Raw genomic sequence first — 20,245 nt, forward strand, 5'->3', positions numbered from 1 at the left:
GGCCACCGCCAGACCAGGGGTTAAATAGCAGGGTCTGAACCTGAAGAAGGGGGGAAAAAAACCAGAGAATTGTGGATTGATCAGCAGAAACCAGGAGAAGTAACTTTGCAGTGGAAGAGTCTTGAGTGATCTGAGTTCTGGGCACGGAGGGACAGAGAGCCTCTGTGGAGAGCTTCTCTGGATTGAGCAACCAGGTTGCTCTGTCTGGTAGGGTGGTATTGGCCATCCCGAAATTGGATCAAATCAGCCAACAGTTCAGAATTGCCAGTTCAGCAGGAGCACCGGAGGTCAACCAGCAGTACAGGTAGGTGCAGATTTCAGTTCTATGCATTACTGTTTTTTGAATTTTATGGTTATTTCTATGGTTGCTGTAATAAGAAAGTAGGGCGCTACAGACTAGGCTGGAGATCTGGATCAGAGAAAATCTACAAGTGGGTATGTGTTTAACCTATTTGGAGGTGTAGTCAGTTAGATGAGTAAGAAACAATTTGTAGTGGCACTATCAACTACAGAGGCAAAATACATGGCAGCCACTCATGCAAGTAAGGAAGCAGTTTGGTTGCAAAGATTGTGTTCAAGTATAGGGTTAGTACAGGGAGCTATAAGGATAGACTGTGACAGCCAAAGTGCAATTTTCTTGGCAAAGAACCCTGCATATCATTCAAAGACAAAGCACATTGATGTTCAGTATCACTTTGTGAGGGATATGATAGAAGACAAAAAGGTGTCGATGGTAAAGGTGGACACTTTGAAGAATACTGCAGATGCATTGACAAAATCTGTGAGCTATGAGAAGTTCTCTTGGTGTAGAGAAACAATGGGCGCTGTAGGGCTGGATAAAAGACTAAGCTCTCTTGTGGCCCCCTATGGAAAGAAAACAACAAGTGGGAGAATGTTGGGTTGTCTTATATTCTTTCCACGACTAGCCCACGTAGTTAACTGAGGGGTTAGAAGGGGGGGAAGTTCTCTAGGTGTAGAGAAACAATGGGCGTTGCAGGGCTGGATAAATGACTAAGCTCTCTTGTGGCCCCCTGTGGAAAGAAAACAACAAGTGGGAGAATGTTGGGTTGTCTTATATTCTTTCCACGACTAGCCCACGTAGTTAACTGGGGGGTTAGAAAGGGGGCGAAGCCCCCCCTTCGTTGCGTCGATTGCATAGCGGGTGGGGGTCATAGGGCGTTTGAGGGGTGCAAGTAACCCCACTCTATGGGGTCCGGGGTAGCGCCCCAGAAAATTTTGGTTTTGGACCCTATATTAGGTTAGGCAAACCTACCTATGGTTTTGTGCAAGTTTTTTGCACATGGTTTTGGACGCGATGGTTTTCGGTCCATGGTTTTGGACACGATGGTTTTCGGTCCATGGTATTGGATGCTTTGGCATGTATAAATATGTATTGTAACATTGAAAGGAAGATAATGAAAAATCAAGCTGGTAGTCCCGGTTTTGGGATCCAGGGGAAAATCTCTATGTATATGTGTTTTATGTGTTATGCTCTCGCATTGTTTATTTTTTGTGTTTTAGAATTCATATGCAGGTAATTTCTGTACAAGGTTAAAACCTACACTTCAATGTAGAAACCCTAGATCAGAAGGGTCTTCTACCAACGAGCTTTCAACCATATCCCTTCAAGAGACAATCTTTTTCTTTTAGACCTTGAGAGCTTCCTATCCCTTGATCAACAATTCTTTCGTGTGTCCTTTTGACTGCCTTCCTTGCTCACGTAGTGCTCTGAGTTTAAAATTTAACAAAATTTAAAGAAACTTGACCAGACAGTAAGTTTTCAAAACATAAGTTAACAAATCATTAGTAAATACCTACTTGAAGATTTCGTTTAGAGATGTTCTGAATCAGTTGTCACTCTGTTCTTGCTACCAAACTGACCGTCTCCTCCCAGCCTATATGGGATCAACCTATCCAGTTCCCAGGTCCAAAAGACTCGTCTTCTGGCCCTGTGCCCAAAACTCCAAGAACAATCAAGCTCAATATTTATCTTTGTCTATGGCTCTATTAAAAAAATTTCCTCTATGTCCATAATCCACCAAAATAAAACCCTTCTTCCTTCACTTCATTACCCCTCAACCAAATTTCCTCCCCCTCTGTTTTTCTCCTTCCCCCTTAAATAATCTCTTCCCCCTTCTTTCGGTGACAACCCTCTTTTAAAATAATATTTCCCAACCATTAATTGACCGCCTCAAAAATATCCCAAAACTAATAAAATATTTTCATAGTTATTATAGTTGACAACCACCAAATCGATGTTGATGTATTAAAAGTGTAATAATGACAATTTGTCCAACGAATTTAAAAATGGCTGAGACAAATATCTTTCACCGTTACCTTGAAATCTTATTATATTCAGTGGGATGTTCGGTTGTTTGTTTTAATATTATGTTAAACAAATTATAAACAAATAATTTATTTAAAGCTTTTGGTTAGTTATATGATCATTTCAAACAAATAATTTATATACATTAATGCCATAGGTTATTAATCAGAATAATTAAGTAGCAAAATGATAATTATTAATTCTATTCAATAACTATAATAATAATGAGATATTTACTATTTTTGAGAGTATTATGTTCAAGGCACGATCTACCTTCTTAATGGTTTAGGTATTCAACCTAGTATATTCTTTTTTTAATAATTAATTCGTTTATCCTTTATTTAGACATCATTCATAATCAATTAGTAAGTATCATTTATTTATACATCCTTCATAATCAATACGTAAGTATAACAGTGCAATGCATGCGATGCATGCATATGTAGCTATCATATGCATGCCTCGTATGCATGCTAATACGCTTATTCTGTGTGTAATTCGGGGTGGGTTGTTACAGCTCACCTTGGCTTTGATACCATGTTAGAAAATGTAAAGTAGCATCTTATTAAACTTATTTTTCTTTGACCTTGATACTTGCTTGTCAATCTTAGTTATTTTCTTTATGTTCTTTTAAATAAATTAGTTCATCAAACAATATCAAGAAGAAATAACAGCAAAAGAGGACACAGATGTAGGCTCTCAACCAAGGAAAAACCCCTCCAAGGAGAAAAACTAGAAACTCTTCTCTTCTTAGAATCTACTTCAAATGAGATATAAAGACCCAATCTCTAAACCAAGTCCTTCTCCCCATACCAAGTTAACCCTTTCCTCAAGTCCTTGAATTTGCACCAAACTGCTACTTCCTGTAACTTCAACCTACGAACTTCAACACTAATACTCGACCTGCAACTGCAGCCCAACTACTTCGTCCTTTCATCTTCTTGCAAAACCCTAATACAACCTCCTCTTGAATCCTACTTAAAGCAAGAGAGCGGTCCCAAAGTCAACGAGGTCAAGACAAGGATTTTGCTCTATCCAGCAACTTGTTCCTACAATTCTACTCCTTGCAACAACTTTGCTCCCCATCAATTCAGACCTGCAACTTCAACCTTTTTCTGGCTGCAGAAACCCTAGCTTCTTTGCACGTGTGAGAGAGATAAAGCCCAGACACAACAATTTTTTTCCTCCCATCTTCTCCTAGAATTTCGCTCTCCTTTTCCCAACTTCCCAACTACGAATCGAACTCTTTCCTTGATAGATTGAACTTGTGAGTAATTGCATCCAAATGAGGTCGGACTGCTTCCTTTTATAGCCTTCTCAAGGGGTCGAATTCCCTCCTTTAGGCCGACTTGTACTTTTGGAGATTCCAAGACTTTCTAGACTCAAAAATATTTTTTTTTACAATTACAAATTGCCCGAAAGGGTCTTATAAACATGATGTTGACTCCATTGGCTCATGACAGTAAATCCTAATACCTAACAAACCCTAATTGTAAAAAAAAAACTTTTTTTTACAATTATTACAAATTGCCTGGAAGGGTCTTATAAACATGATGTCGACTCCATTGGCTCATGACAATAAATCCTAAGACCTAACAAACCCTAGAAGCATGAAGAACATGCTTTTACCTAGAAGACCATCAATAATGAGCATGAAACCCATGCTTTAATAATAATAATTTTTCTTTCTTCTTTTCTTGTTTGTTACATAGGATACATATTGAAATGAATACAACAATTATGAAGACCAAAACTAGTTACATTTCTCAACATCCGACAAGTCAGCCTAAGAGGCATCTTTTCGACCTCCTGGATAGCTATTAAAATAAGGCGATTCGACCACTTGAGTAGCCAATCATGTAATGTTCCAAACTTAAATAGATAGTGATATGCAAAGCAAAAATGATTTACAGCACAAAAATTTTAAACAATCAGTAAATGCTCATAAAAACTCTGGAATTAAGAACCAACTGAGCCATTTTATTAATGAATGGAGCAAGTACAATAGTACGGAGGAATGCACTTGGACTTGCCTCAATGGCAAGCATGACAAAACCCATGTGATAATACAATGATCTCAAATGTTGGAAATGACTACTCCTTTAATGCTCTGCGTTGCCAGGAAAACTTCATTGTTGCCTGGAAAGGGACTACAAGAAACTCCTCCTCTGGTGCTCAGAAAATGATGAACCTTCAGCCACAAACTCCTTGGCCAAAACCCATAAAAACCCAGAAATGGTTTGGCCCAATTTGGACTTCCCAAAAACGACCCCCAAAGGCACTATTCAATCCCCAGCAATTCTACATTGTCTGTTGCAAATATACGGCTTAAAACCCCACCTCCAATGCCCAAAAAATTATGAAACTTTATATTTGGTATCCTTGTCAAAAACCCAGAAAAACCAAAAAAGGATTTTGGCTAGTTTAGATTTCTGAAATTCGACCCCCTTGAGCCCAACCTCAGCTGCAACTGCAAAACTCGACCTACTGGAAGCTGCCTATAAATCCTCCTGGAAATGCCCCCAAAGGGTTGGGTTGACCCTTTCTATCCAATCCCTGACTCCCTGGGTGAGCTCTTGGCCTAAGACACCTGCTCCTAAGCTCCATGAAAAACTGCTAAGTGGTCTCTACGTTGTCCCCTAGCCCAGCAATTCGTACTGCTGGAATGATGGCTCTTATGGTTGTAAAACTCAACAAGAATGTTGATCTATTGCTGCTACCTCAGCGCTCTAACTCTTTGGCAAACAATTTGATCTCTACTAGCCTCTATCTCCCTCTGCATATTCTCTGGCTTCTCAGAAATACGCACTCCCTGCTCTGCGCTGGTCAGTGGTGCTATGTCACTGCCCTGGAACTCCTGAAATCCTTGTAGGGCTGCCTCTCTAGGGCGGGCACAGATGGTCCCCCGAAGTAGAGGTTGAATCTCCCACTTGAGAGATTTGTGGCTAAACAGGGGGTTGACTCAGCTAAACAACAGAGTGAACAATCAAGTGATTTTGTTTGCAAGATGTATGAATGAATCCCAAAATGAGCGTTGCTCTCTCCTTATAATTGCTTGGGCCTCCCTTGCCTCATGTGGGCCCCTCCATCCACCTATTCGACTTTCCATCCAAGCTATTCAAATAGGCCAATTCAAATTCCCATGTGGGTGGCCCCCACATTCCACTAACAACCAAATTAGGTCGAATTGCCTCCTAAGTCCCTAAGTCAAAAATGATGGGTTCTCTTCCTTAGCCAAAATTGTGCAAAATTGTGTAGCAGCACCCTGTTACAAAGGTGTTTAAGAAGGGACATGACAAATCAGTTCAGCTATCTATCACATTGATTTTTGTGCCAAGATGAAGAAGAAAACCAGCTGAAGTCAAAGGAGAGAGAGGACGAGTTGATTTATACCCTAGTTATGTTCACACGTGCAAGTTTTTCTAAGGCAATTCTTGTGCTACTACAAGCCCGAAATTTCAAGAGATGACCAGATTTTTGAGATTTGACCAGCATTGACTTCTGTTGACTATGGCTTGCTGGAGATGGATTGGAGGAGGGTTGACTTGGGTCTTTGTGGCAGTCTTGGTCTTGGGTCTTGGATATCTCACTTTGATCTGATTCTATAAGAAGAGGATTTTCTTGGGTTCCCCCCTTGTGGGATTTTTCCCTGGCTTGGAGCCTAATTTCTTGCGTTCTTTGTCTCTTGTGATCTTCATGTTTTGTACATTTTGGTAATTGCTCGATGAAGAGAATATCAATTTAATAAGAAGCCAACAAACATTCACAAGTAATTATCAAGTTAAGAGAAATCTACCCTAATCTGTAAACATCTTGATTTCTCAACATCCCTAAACCCACTCAGTTTTTTCTATCTTGGTCAAGGCCAACCTCTATTTGAGCTAAGTAGTTATAAATCTACACTTCTCCATATTTTGACTAAGCACGATCTTATATTTGACTTAGGTATCCATAAACCCACTCTTAGCGTTCAATCTCTCTCAGTGATATTCGAGTTGGGTATCCAAAAACCTGCTCATTTCATATTTTGGCTACAACCAATGTTGTATACAAGTCAAGTATCTATAAAGTTTAAACACTCGATAGTGTTCAAGTTAGGTATCTATAAACCCACTGACATTTGTGTTCATCATTCTTCTTCTTGATCTCCTGTTCAAACTTCAAATTAATGGAGGATGTTGGAAACGGTGTACTCTTCACATTCAGTAACAGTCCACTTGGGGCAATGCCTAACGCTGACCTGGATAGTCTTATGTGGGCACATAACCCATCTTGGGGAGGGCACCTTATTTTTGAGTTTGTATAAAGACATACTCAAGTAATCATTTTTGTATTCCCATCATCGTATGAAATAATTGCTCTGATACAACTGTTAAGACTGCAAGCACCTATACAATATGGTACTTCTCTCTAATTTTTTCCATTTTCATTGAATGGGTTCACCAGCAAAGTTGTTAAGTGATTGTGTGTTTATCAATGTAAAAATCCACCACAAACAATCACCAACCAGGTTATATATAGAAAAATGATGAGCAATCACCAACCGACTTATATACAAAAGAGTGAATAGCATTGTGTATCAGAACTAGAAATGCAAAAATATAAAATGAATATTTTAGAGAAAAACATATAAATCATACCTTCATTGATGTCATATCAATGCACAATCCTCCATGGGGAGCTAAAGTGTGTCCTTCAATCGAGGTAGCCCCGCCATATGGTACAATAGGAATCTGACATTGAAAAAGAATAAAGAATCAAGGTTTGTCATTATTTCTTCCTTGCAGAATAGTGACCCACCCTAAAAACCCCTTCATTGTTCTTATATGAGTCCAAGTTGCACGATAAAAAAAATCTCCAAGAGGAAAGGGAGTCAACACTTTATTAATAAAGATACTTCACGCTTTGCAATAGATTCCAAGAGATCTCTCAACAATCTGAGTCATTGCCTACCAAAATTTGATAAATTTATATAAACAGATATATAGTCATTAAGACAACTCTAGATGGGTAAAATACTTGAATCCGTTGAAAATAAAACCACCATAATAACAGTAATGTGTCCATCAGTCAAACAAAGGAAAATCAATCAACCAAGCAGGTGTTGTAATAATTGTGACCAAAGGATGAACATGGACAAGTGGCTTACAATTTTTTAATTCTTTATGTCCAAAATTCAAGGAAACTTGTGTGTAAACAATATGAAAGAACACACATCTGTGGGTTACTTGAAAGTTGACACCCACTGTTCAATGCCCTTGAAGTTTGCGCATAAATATTAAGCTGATAAAAAATTAACCCTTAAGAAGCATTGTTAAGGCAACCATGACAAATGTAAAAGACATCTGAACTCATCCATATCGCATCCACTTCCATCTATTTAGGCATCTATATTTTCTATATATCTACACAAAATTGGATTTGCAATTTGGAACCAAAATTCTAAATATCAGTGAGTTCTAAATTATTGACTCTGCCCAAAAAGGATAGGATTTTTTTATTTTTCAGGACTTTGAAGTTTCAATGTTTCAACATGTCTAACTTTAAAGTTTATCCCGTACAAACTTCATTTAGGCATTTAACTGTTGCAGAAAAACTTGAGGAAGCCTATAAATCATACAAATCAATCATAAAATAAGTAACTTGGCATCATTAAGCTACGAAATATTTTTCAAACATTGACCAAGATAGTGGTTTGGATAGCATCTTCAAGGCCAACACTATTCCTTGCAAATGCCTTTTCAAGAATCCTTTAGGTTTATGGTGTGCTGTTTAACTAAAGTATTCATTTGGCAGTTTAAGAAGCAGAAGTGGAGTCTTTGCAGTGAGAAAACTGACTCCCCATTTTTTAATTTAAGAAGAGATTGTATAGCATAGGTATAGATTGTCATTCTAGATGTGATCAATCTCAAAAGTATAATATTATTTATCAATCCAATGGTAGCGTCTTTAGTTACTCACATGAGAAACAGACATGATTATTGGATGAACATAAAAAGGGGTCTTTGTAAGATACTAGCACTTGTAACAAATGGTGGTGATCAAACCCATGATCCTTACTTGTATACCTAATACATTAAATGTGAACACTTCGTATGAAACAATGACTAATGTACCCTGTAATATCCCGTTCTAATATTTCGTTAAAATTCTTGGGAATTCTCTTAAAGAAAATTACGCTGTGAAATTTATGTCTTTTGCAGCATTTGTGTCGCATTTTGTGTTTTTGCTTGTGTGAGTGTTGTTTGCTTGATTTCTGTGAACGATTGTTGTCGTTTACAGGCATACTAACTTGTACTAGCACCGTTTTAGTTTTTCGTTAGCATCTCACTGCTGTCGCATGCATGAAACTGTTTTGCACGAACGGTCGTCGATTCGGCGACTCGCTTCACCCACATGCATGTTGTTCCATTTTTTGAATCTTTCATTCACTGTTTGCATGCACGATCATTCACTCCTGCTTACACTCAGTATCGCCATGCATTCACATTCACATTTGCTTTCAGTTCCCGTCGGTGGGTCTGGGCAGCCTTGGCCCAGACTTTGCCTCACCAAGACAGCATTGCGCAATCCTGAGAGGGAAGGCTCTGTCTTCCTCTCAGGAAATGCGCATTTCTGCCCAGTGACTGTCCTCCAGTCTTGCATTGCGCAATTTTGAGGGACAGTGACTGCTGGCCCAGAAAATTGCGCAATGTAGTCATTGGGCCTGCAACCACTACTAGCTGAAATTGTGCATTGCGCAGTTCCAGCAGCCAGTAGGCCAGCCTGGATTGCGCATTGCGCAATTCCAGTAGCCAGCCAGCCTCCCCAGACAGCCCAGACTGCCTTTTGTGTAGTTCTGGCAGCCAGTCTCCCAACCTCCCAAGAAAAATTACGCAATCCTTGCCAGTCAATCCCCAGGTATGTTGCATGTTGTTCCTCAATTTGCTTTGGTTTTCACTGACAGATTTCTTGCCATGCATGTCGCTTTGTCTCCAGATCTAGCAAGTGTTCGTCTGCCTCTTAGCAGTTCAGGATCAATGGCCTCCAAGAGAGTAGGATCAAAGGACACTGACGGAAGTGCAACTGGAGCAGCAGTTGAGCGAGTGTCTGCAAGTCTACCGATCTATGAAGATACCAAGCTGATTGTAGACAAGGACATCAAGCTGAAATGGCAAGAGGTCAATGATGCATTTGCAGGCACATTTGGGGAAGACCTCGAAGACTGCCAAGTCTATGTGAACATCCACAAGTCCGGCTTGTACCGGATTGCATGCAAATATCCCGTGCTCCCATGCATGGACATGATACATTCGATCGTCTCGCACACTGATCCTGAGAAGATGACATTATGCAATGTCAGAGGGATAGAGATTGCTACCTTCAAGGCACAGGGTTATGATGAGATGTATCAAATTTCGAAGCCCGTGATCATCATAGAGACTCCCTTCAGCATACCCAGCAACAATGCCAACTCCAGAGACATTTTGAAAAACTGGGTGAAGGAGCCGACTAAATTCAGGATGACAACCAACCAGGTCTACAAGACAAAGATACTACGGAAGGCGTATCAATGCTTGGTCATCTTTGCATGTCGACTGTATGGCCAAGAAAGCATGGAAACCTTCCCACAAAGTTAGGTGATCGCGTTGGACCAACTAACCAAAGAAGGCAAAGCATGCAACTGGTCTGACATGTTGGCTCAGCAACTGAAGGAATAGGTAACAAGGGCTCAACAGCCACCCAAAGGTATGTAAGCAGAAATCTACATGTCCGCTTACATCTTGGATGCAATCTGTCCCCGTCAGGAGTTCCCGAGCTTGAAGTGGGCATGGACACCGGCAGAGACTGTTGTGAACACTTATTGTAAGATGTTGTCCAAATACAACTTCAGAGGAGTTATCACCCCGGTTTACAAGATGATTTTCGAACAAGATCCACCCTGCATGTCGAAGGCAGCAATGGAGGCACTGATCAACATAGCTGATTGGTATGCCTCACCGTCCGGCACCTTCATACAGATGTACAGTGCAGAGAAGCCTCTGCATGTTCTACTAAAGTTTGCCTTGGACAAGCTCGTCATGGAGGAAGTATCATATCACATCTCGGCAAGGATTGGTAGCTAGGCTGCACCGGAAGAAGAAGGCACCTTGTCCCGCTCTTCCATTGCGGATCAGGTTATACAAGATACGGAGTTTCAAGCATGTGGATGTCGAAGTAGAGCAGATGAAGAAATATCCATTCGACCTCCGAAGTTACGACCCGTATGACCCGCATTGTCTTCTGAAAGATCACTACGCGAGAGTTCAGTTTAACTGGATCCACGAGGCATGTCATTGGGCGGAGGAAGACCAATGGAGATATTGTTACAACTCCTCCAGACTCAATGAACTGGTCGGCCTCGTTGTGGAATGGATAGCGAAGCAGCGTGAAGCAGCATCCCGGAGAGCACCAGAAGCAGCAACAGTAGCAAAGGCAAACATATCAGTGTGCGACAAGGGCAAGAGGAAGATTGTCGACAGCATGGAGGAAGAGCAAAGCTGCAAGTTCCAAGAAAACCCACTTGTGCAGAAAGCAGCTTTGGCCATAGAGGCAAAGAGGCAACAGTGCGACAAGAGAAACGTGCAAAGGCAAAAAGAAATGGAGAATGGAGGAAACAGAGAAGGAGTTGCATGAATTGAAGGAGCAACTCTAGAAGGAATAGGAGTTGCACAGACAGGGGAAGGAAGTGCAGCAGGAACAAGTATAGCAAGGGGCGCAACTTGTGCAGACAGATAAAACTACGCCTGTACAGATAGTAGACTCATCAGAACAGCTGGCATCAGGAAGACAGGGTGAACCATCGCAGGAGTAGGACTTCGCTCAGGAGATAGAGTAAGCACTTGAACGGATGGATACAATTATGGAGTGACAGGAGTTATAGCAAGACATCGACCTCATGCCTGAGCAACAAGAGGTCAATCCACCAGCTTCACCGCATCCAGAAGAGGAGCAAGTCCTAAGCGACAAAGGAGACACTGAAATCCTTGGAAACAATCCGGAGGAGGAGATGCACAACATCTCATTCGACGAGTCTCAACATAGAGTTGTGCAATCTCGCAGAGTGTCGACTTTGGATGATCATACATCTCCTGCGCAGTTTGAGGAACGAGTGATCGTGTCTAACGTGCGCAAACATCCAGTAGCATTGGCCGATGCTACCAGAGCATATGCCGAAGCCACTAGCTCGAGTGTTCACTTCCTGATAGCTAAGAACAAGCGAATGGCTAAGGAGCTACAGACAGCCAAGCAAGGAGGAGAATTGGTTACAGCATCCGCCCGAGCAGAATTGAAGAAGGAAATATTAGATGAAGTATTGTCTCTTGACACAATCATGCGAGCGTTGTATTCCAAGTTTGGTACCGTGCAAAAGGCAGTCGTCCATCTCAATGGTTGGCAGCAACGATGTGCTAGAAGAGCACATATCCTATTGAACGTGCATGTTGTTTTTGATTACATGCAAACATGGACGATGAGATACAAGGGAGCCCCGCTTCACTTGCCTAAGATGATGAAGCCCAAAGCGATCGAGCTGAAGGCACGCATCCAGAGTCAGATCTGGAACTATGAAGATCTCCCGCAACTCATCACTAGTCTATAGGCTTCCCATGCATGTGTATTCAAGAGTATGGATGTTGTTGTGCGCGCACATGCGATCCCATCTATTGGGACACTCACCCAAGCGAAGACAAAGGCACAGGTCCGACTAGAGCTTGACTCGTACTTTGACGAGTTGATGTGCATAGCCACCAGCCCAGACTTGTCAATCAGTGCAGACACCATGCACAAGTATGTTGTTGGTCCGGCCGCACTCAAGACAATGATGCGCATGCTATCAGACGAGTTGGACAGAGGAGCCCGAGCAGTGTACCTGGATGTTATGGAGGCAAGAGTTTGGTTCCAAAAAGATGTCACCTTAGAGTACACGGACACCATCGTGGACTACCGAGCTTGGCATTAGTTCGCTATTGTCGACCACCGTGAGGATGTCGAAGAGTTGGTCTTCCAACAGTTGTCCGAGTCATAGTGATGTCTTGCATGGCTTGCTCAAGCCATTTTGTCTCACATGGGTACATGTGCATTGTAATGTAACGTCTTGTCAAGTGTAAGTTCAAGTGTCAATAGTTGGATGTAACAGTCATAGAGTAGATGAAGAGTCATGAGGGTAGATGAACTATCACAAAGGGGAATGTCAAGGGCCACCCCACCCTTTGCTATAAATAGTCCCTCATAACTCATTGTATAGGCTTTTGGTTAGCCAAGCTTCCGATAAGACTATCTTAGAGAGAGCTTGGACAGTATTGTAACGAGCCTTGGCTTCTCCACTATGCAGAGCTAGTATATCTCTTTGGAGGGGCAGAGGGTTGTGACTGTAACGTTCTGATGTCGGAACTAGTGGTTGGTCATGGATGTATTGTATGATTGGAACTTACACTTCTTTATATAACAGAACCAGCACGTTTCATGCATATGTCGTATTGTATTCCAACTATCTTGTTTACTCTAAATGATATATGTATTTGTTTGCTTACACATGCATGTATGGAATATTCTGTATAAGTATGTATGAATCTTACTGAAATGTGTTGATTGGTTTAACCATCACTTTGGATTGTTAGCTAACTTGCTTTCCAGTTTGTGATGCATCTTCGCTCGTGTGTTCCCTTCCAAGCCACGTGCTATCACAGGTTTCCAAGGGGTGCACTCACCCCACTTTCCATGTGTTAGAACCATTCATGCACCTTCCTTGACTCGCCGTAGTTGTCACACCCTTGCTACCAACAGGGACATCTTACTTGCCTCTGTGCGAAACCGCGGTCAAGGCGATACCGTACGACCCACTGTTGGGACTCCTACACCAAACGGTCTGAGGTCTAATTGGGACTTCTTACCAGGGAGATCCCCTGACATGTTGGTGGGTCCAACACCGTCAACATTTCTGGCGCTAGAAGGAGGGTCAGATGACAAGCTGTGTCCTCTCATCCTGTTTTGAACCTTTGCATATCTATCATGGAGTCTTGCACTCTCCTCCCTCCACGATGTTTTTCGCATGTCGAATCTGTCACCATCTCAAGGGAGTTTTTTGATCTCTTGTCCACATACACGTATGATGGTGAAGGCGAAGTGGCCTAGCCTGAGTTCTTACATGACTTCCTTGCCATGCTTCATGAGGAAGATGGATGTTCTGACGAACATGCTAGTCTGCTGCTTGCATACACACTTCGTGAATCTCCACATCGGTGGTTGTGCAGCCTACCGACTGACAGCGTGCACTCACTTGAGCACTTCTGTGATCTCATTGAAGACACTTTCTATCATTTTGATCCAGAACATCTTGACCAAAAACTGTTACAACAACGGAAGGCTCCACATGAATCGCCTATGGATTTTTGGCAATGCTTCCGTGATTTGCAGTTTCAAGCTTCGAAGAGCCAGATGAAATTTTTCTATCTTTGGGATAGATTTGAGTATTGTCTTAAGAAATCTGCCCATCCCAAGAAGAAGTTTGAGCTCAAGCCTCGCTCAGCATACTTCAGTGATGGAGCTGCGCAATCACAGATGGATATGGTCACTATCACAAGTGATTGTCCGTCATATCCTAATCAAACAACTCCACCACTGCAGAGTGGTGCGGGATATCATGCTCACACATTTGTTCAGCTGTCACATCCTTCCAACACTAAGTTGCACGAAACGGGGAAACGGAAACGAGTTTCCGAAACGGGAAGCGAAACGAAACGCGACCTCCCCAAATTTTGGAAACGGGGAAACGCGAATATATATAATAATATAATATATATATATATATATATATATATATTAAAAATATTTAAAAATTATTAATATATATATGTGCAATCATAAAGCATTAATGATACATTTACTTAAAAATGGTTTCTAGAACAGGCTGGAAACCCTAAAAAAATTTAAAAACAAATTAGAAAAAAAAAATAATAATAAACAAGTGTTTTTTTGGGGAAACGGGGCCCGTACGGCCTGGAAATGCGTTTCCGGCCGTACGGCCACGTTTCCATTTCAGGAAACATGGCCGTACGGCCAGAAACGCGTTTCCAGGCCGTACGGTACGGGGAAACGCGTTTCGTTTCATTTCCCCAGGCGAAACGCCCTGTAGACCCACGTTTCCTGCAACTTAGTCCCAACATCACTTCGCTTAATTTTCGTGCAGATTTGGTTGTGAGTCCATTAAGTTGTCATATGCATTTTGTACCACAACCTCCGTCTTCGTACTCGGATGATCCTCCGGATGATATTGTCTTGTGTTCTTCCATTCCGGACTCTACACTTGTTGTGAACGAGGATCAAGCCATCGACGGAGTTGGTGTTGCACAACCAACATGCACTGTCATTCATGAAGAGTATGGTTGGGAGCTTGAGCATCAACATGTTGATTTGGGGTAGCATCGGATGTGCTCTAGCCACGAAATTTGGTGGAGATGTTGGGGGCACATGAGATCTCCAATACCCAGAAAGGGTTTGGACAGATTCTAAATAGATCAGGAGATATTAAAATAATTAATATTTTTAATGGAGTCCCTAAGTCTAAACTTAGGGAAAATAAAATATTAATGTGTATTAATATGAATCTGTGTTAGAGTGGTCCAAAAGACAAGGATCAAGCCAGATCTGATCTTAGCCATTGATTAGGGACTTAATCTCGGTCGTTGATATGTCAACAGGAAAAGTATAAGAGGAGGCTTGAGGGTCACTTGGAGATGTACACCAGAGTTATCAGTCATCTTATTCTCTAGAGAGGGGTTTGCTAAGAGAGATAGAATCAGTGATCGGAAAGCAGCTGAGGGGCATTGAGTACAGAGAGACAGAGAGGCAGAGATAGTGTCGGGAGAGCAGCAGAGCAGCCAGAGAGAGTGACGCGGGAGCAGCCAGTGCTCACGCAGAGGCAGCTAAGTGTTGCGTAGAGCACCAGAGAGGCCAGCATAGCTGACGCAAAGACTCAGAGAGCTGACGCGGGGCCTCATGGGGCTAACGCGGGCCAAGATAGGCTAACGCAGGGCCAACACTGGGCTAGGAGAGGCTGACGCAGTCCAGATTGGGCAGACGTTGGGGTTTCTGGAGCAGATTAGTGCTGAGTAGCTGCCGGAAGGATTATCTGGGGTTTCAGCCAGTAGATTCGTCAGAAACCGAGAGGTATTACTGCCAAGGAAATTCTCTGTTGGGTAGGCCAGTTTCGGCACCCAGATTGTACTTTGATATTTCTTAATAAGAAAACCCTCAAATAGCTGCACCGGTTTTCCCACATTGGGATTTTCCAGGTACATTAGTCCAAAAATAATGGTGTCATATGGTGTGTTTGTTCTTGTTTCTTTTAGTTGCTAATCTGTAATATGTTGAGAATGCACTAGTGTTTATTTTCAATATTTACATTGTAAATAACTTGTTACGGAAAATAACAAGTAGGTAGGAATAAATCAGATAAAGTGCATGGAGGGTTTCTAACTAAGCAAACTTAGAAACTTCAACACAACACTCGGTGAAGGGTGACTCCCTTCTGTCCGAGCCTCCTCCATTCTTTCCTAACATCTTTGGTGAACATGCCATCCATGATTTCGCATGTGTATCTCCATCTACGGATGCACCCATCTTTGATCACTCGCAGGACACTCCGGATGTCAGTCCATCATTCGACAATGGAGAGGATAAATTATTCATTGAAACTCCACTTGATCTTTCATCTGCCTTTTCCGGAAACACAGAGGATGAATTTGTTCACTTCTCATCTACCCCTCTGTTTGATTTATCAGATCATGAGGATGCCGATGAAAACATTGGATTTTCTGATCGTGGTTGTCACGATCCATTTACTCTCATGTTCGATCACGATCATGATTCTATCGCAGTTGGTCTTTCGAAGCCACCTGTTTATGATGATCTATCTAACGATGAAGTCAAAACACCCCAAACTGTCGAGGCACTTCAACGCGAGATGATGGTTATGTCAAGCCCTCGCTGTCCTGAGGTTGGTTTCGCTTTCGATCAGGAAATTGTTCAATCACCTGAGGCTCCTCATCACTCATATGTATGCATTGAAGATCAATCTCACACACAGATCATGCTTCCTCCACTCGAACTGCACAATCCCATCGCTCATGCATTGGAGGAATCTTACATTGCAAGCACACATGCACGACGCAAGTTGTCTTTGTTTCTTTCGTTTGCTTGCATGTCACAGTCAAGAGTATGTGTATGCTTCAAAGCTGCACACAGTGTTGCACAGCACCGTGACAAGTCCACAGACCACATGTCATGTACTTGCACTCACTTATGTCCTGTGGACACTTTTAAACATGAAGTGTGTTTGTCTTCATTGTTATATCTTTCTTGTTTGTTGGTTCGCACAACCAAGTTGCTCACGAACCAAGCCTTCACCAACATGGGTCAACCAATGCGTCGGTGGTTGCATTGGAAGTATCACTTCACGTGATCAGGCCCATGCACCATTAGCTTAGGAGTAGGAGTAGTGTTTGCTTTCAGTTTGTTTGCTTGCATGCCTGTTTGCTTACTTGCTTTGCATGTTTGTTTGTCTGCTTGCTTGTTTGCTTACTCACTTTGCTTTCGCATTTACTTTTGCTTCTACTTTGCTTTGTTTTGTTTGTTTGCTTGTTTTGTTCGTAGGTTAGTTTCGCATGAAACCGTGCGCGACTCTTGAAACAAGCTGGGTAAAGTACAAGAGGCCTTGTGCAGCTATCACTACTTGGTTATCTGTCATCTTGCCTCTGTATGAAGAACTTGTTACTTTCAGTCCATGATACGTCGATGGAAAATACGTACTGTTCAAAGTGAACCTTGGTGAAAACACAATGCTTGTGCACTAACTAGTGTCACCTACTCTAGTCGGTTGTTTTTTGGGTTAACCCTTGTCCGCTCAGTCAAGTAGAGTAAGGTGAGGAAGAAAACCTTAACAAGCACGTCAGAGGTATATAATAAACTACTTCTCTGAAGGAACAACCTCTTATGCTCTCAATAAGTCAGGATCCCTCTTCCGCCTCTAAAATGAATAAGTGCTATGCACAATTATGAAAATGAAAAAAAAAAAAATGTGAAAAATGAAAAAAGAATAAGGCGAAAGAAGAGAAAGGCTTCATGCACAGAGAGATGATGCAAGTAACTCCATCGTGATACTAACCAGGCTCGCTGGCAGCGGAGCGATGCTTGTGTTCCTACATGACTCCGTCGGAGTACTGTCCATGCCTGCTGGCAGCGGAGCAACACCAGAGATGAAACTAAGACTCTGACGACTATACTGCTTGTGCACCAGTATACCCCTCAACCCCAATCGAAACAACTGTGTTGCCTTGGCTTGAAATGTGTGTCAATCGACCAAGAGCTTGGCAGATGCTACATCTTATAATCAAGCAAGTGTGGAAACCGAGACGAACTGAGAACTAAACAACACTGCCAGAGGTGTTAGACTTTCTTTTCACGAACAAGGTCCATTCAGAGAGCTGGAGTTCTACCAGTGTGTCGCCAAGTGTTGTAGCGCCTACAACCACCCTCCAAAATTTTGCCTTAGCTTTGTTTTGGAGCCTCCCTAACAACCTTTCACAGCAACATGTCCTGCCTTGTCAAGTACACAAGCTTCAGTGATTTTCTAGCAAATTGCCAGCCTGTGCATCATGGCTTGTTGCACCTCCCTCATAGGTTGTTTCTCCGGACTTGGTCCAGCTGCAGGCTAAGCAACTCCCTCAAGAAATTGTGCAATTCTGGAGGGGAACCAGCCTTCCTTCCAAAAATTGCGCAATTTTGTTTGGCAGCCTGCTGGGCTCCAGAATTGTGCAAATCTGCCAGTCAAGCTTCACTGAGAAAATTGCGTAATTCCTCCCAGCGAGGCTGCTCAACCCAGAAATTACGCAATTTTGTGCAGTAGTCAGCTGCTCTACCCAGAAATTACGCAATCTCTCTGGGCAGCTAGCCCAGCTCCCTCCCAGAAATGCACACTTTTTTCCCTCAACTGAGCAGGCTGTTGCATGTGCCATTGAGTTGACCAGTTCCACCCAGGACAGAGAAAACTTGAATTGCATGCATGGGCTTCTTTTTCTCGGAATAGAAAAAAGAAACATTTGAAAAGCATCCCTAGATTGTAGGGAGCTATTTTTAGCAGATGGAGGTTAGATGCAAAGATCATTTTAGAATCTTTCCTCAAATTGTCACTTTTTCCTAGATTTGTGGCATGCGCGTCATGAGCCTCAAACTTATTTATTCGAGCTTCAGAGCTCACTTATTCACATCGATCTTAGAGCTCTGACATCCCATAACACATCCAGGAGCCTTTGACACATCCAGCTCAGCTATTCACAGGTAAGTTGTCTTAACTTGTCTTTTACAGCATTTCTGTCATTTTTTTTGTGTTTTCACTTGTGTGAGTGTTGTTTGCTTGATTTCTATGAACACTTGTTGTCGTTTACATGCATACTAGCTTGTACTGGCACCGTTTCAATTTTCGTTAGCGTCTCACTGTTGTCACATGCATGAAACTGTTTTGCACGAATGGTCGTCGATCCAGCAACTCACTTCAACCCAATGTTTTTAAAACTGGAACCGGTGACCGGACCGGTCCACCTAATGAACCGGTTTACCGATCGGAACCGGTCTAACCGGGACTGGTTTGGTCTAAACGAAACGGTTTTAGAAAAATACATTAAATAGTTAATTTTTAATGAAGCAAAACTATTTTTAAGATTTAAAACCATGATTCCAAGCCAATAGAGACAAAATATGCAAAGTTTGCTCATGTATATACTATGTAAAGGTCAATATATCAAAATGGCACCGAGTGCAATACATATCATCGACAAAATAGCAAAATACATAAGCAAAGAGGCTCTAAATGGCCTATAAATTCCAAAAACAATGTTGCAAGCTATGAGCCATTGGCTTACTACAAGTCTACAGTGTACACATGATCAATCATCAAGTTCATCACCACTACTAGCCACAGGATCATCATTAGGAGCTACATAGACATCATATGGTTCAGAGTCTGAAGATGCCTCAGCATAGAAAATTTTAGGGGCGAATGTTCGCCCTTTGGCGAAATTAAGGGGTTTTAAATTTTTAGTGGGCGAATATTTTGTATCATAGTACATTTTTAAAAATCACCTCAAATAGCCCACCTTATTTTAAGGGAGAGGGTAAAAAAGGTAAATTTAGCCCTTGAAATTAGGAGTTACAACCTTCCATTCGCCCATTTTCAAGAATAGATTTTATTTAAGTGAATCCATTCGCCCATTTTCAAGAATAGGTTTTATTTAAGTGAATCCTATGGGCCAAATACCATATTTATAAAAGAGGTATGGTAAATTAATAAAAATATAAATAAATGAGAGGTATGGTAAATAAATAAAACATTTTTTATATTTACTCCATAAGTCACCTTATATACATGCAAGGGTGTAAACAAATAAAAATATAAGTAAACTGGAGGTATGGTAAAAAAATAAAGCGTCTTTTTATACTTACTCAAAAGGTATGGTAGATAAATAAAAATATAAATAAACTAGACGTATGGTAAATAAATAAAACCTCTTTTTATATTTAGTCCATAACCCTCATTCTATTTATCAAGGCTCAAGAAAGAGGTTTTATTTAAGTGAATCCTATGGGCCAAATACCATATTTGTAAAAGAGGTATGGTAAATTAATAAAAATATAAATAAACGAGAGGTATGGTAAACAAATAAAACATTTTTTTTTATATTTACTCCATAAGTCACCTTATATTTAAGAACACTCAAAAAATGTGTTATATTTAGGTGAAACCTATGGGCAAAATACTATGGGACAAATACCATGGACTAGATTGTTATTAATACCATGCCAAAAAACATTATTAACCCTAATATTAGTATTAATAAAAATAAAAAT

At 41.4% G+C, this 20,245-nt stretch overlaps 1 protein-coding gene across 1 annotated transcript in view; it reads right to left on the reverse strand.

Moving 5' to 3' along the window:
- Positions 1-20,245, reverse strand: part of LOC149230682 (D-lactate dehydrogenase [cytochrome], mitochondrial-like) — a 223,632-nt gene that overhangs the window by 125,021 nt on the left and 78,366 nt on the right. The window contains exon 5 of the mRNA XM_089381384.1: positions 6,967-7,059. Within this exon, the coding sequence (XP_089237510.1) occupies positions 6,967-7,059 (93 nt within the window). The remainder of the gene's footprint in view (positions 1-6,966; positions 7,060-20,245) is intronic.

This window comes from Pinus tabuliformis, chromosome J (genome assembly GCF_031772625.1).
Source record: "Pinus tabuliformis cultivar Carrire ecotype Pingquan chromosome J, CPIR1, whole genome shotgun sequence".
Classification (NCBI taxonomy): domain Eukaryota; kingdom Viridiplantae; phylum Streptophyta; class Pinopsida; order Pinales; family Pinaceae; genus Pinus; species Pinus tabuliformis.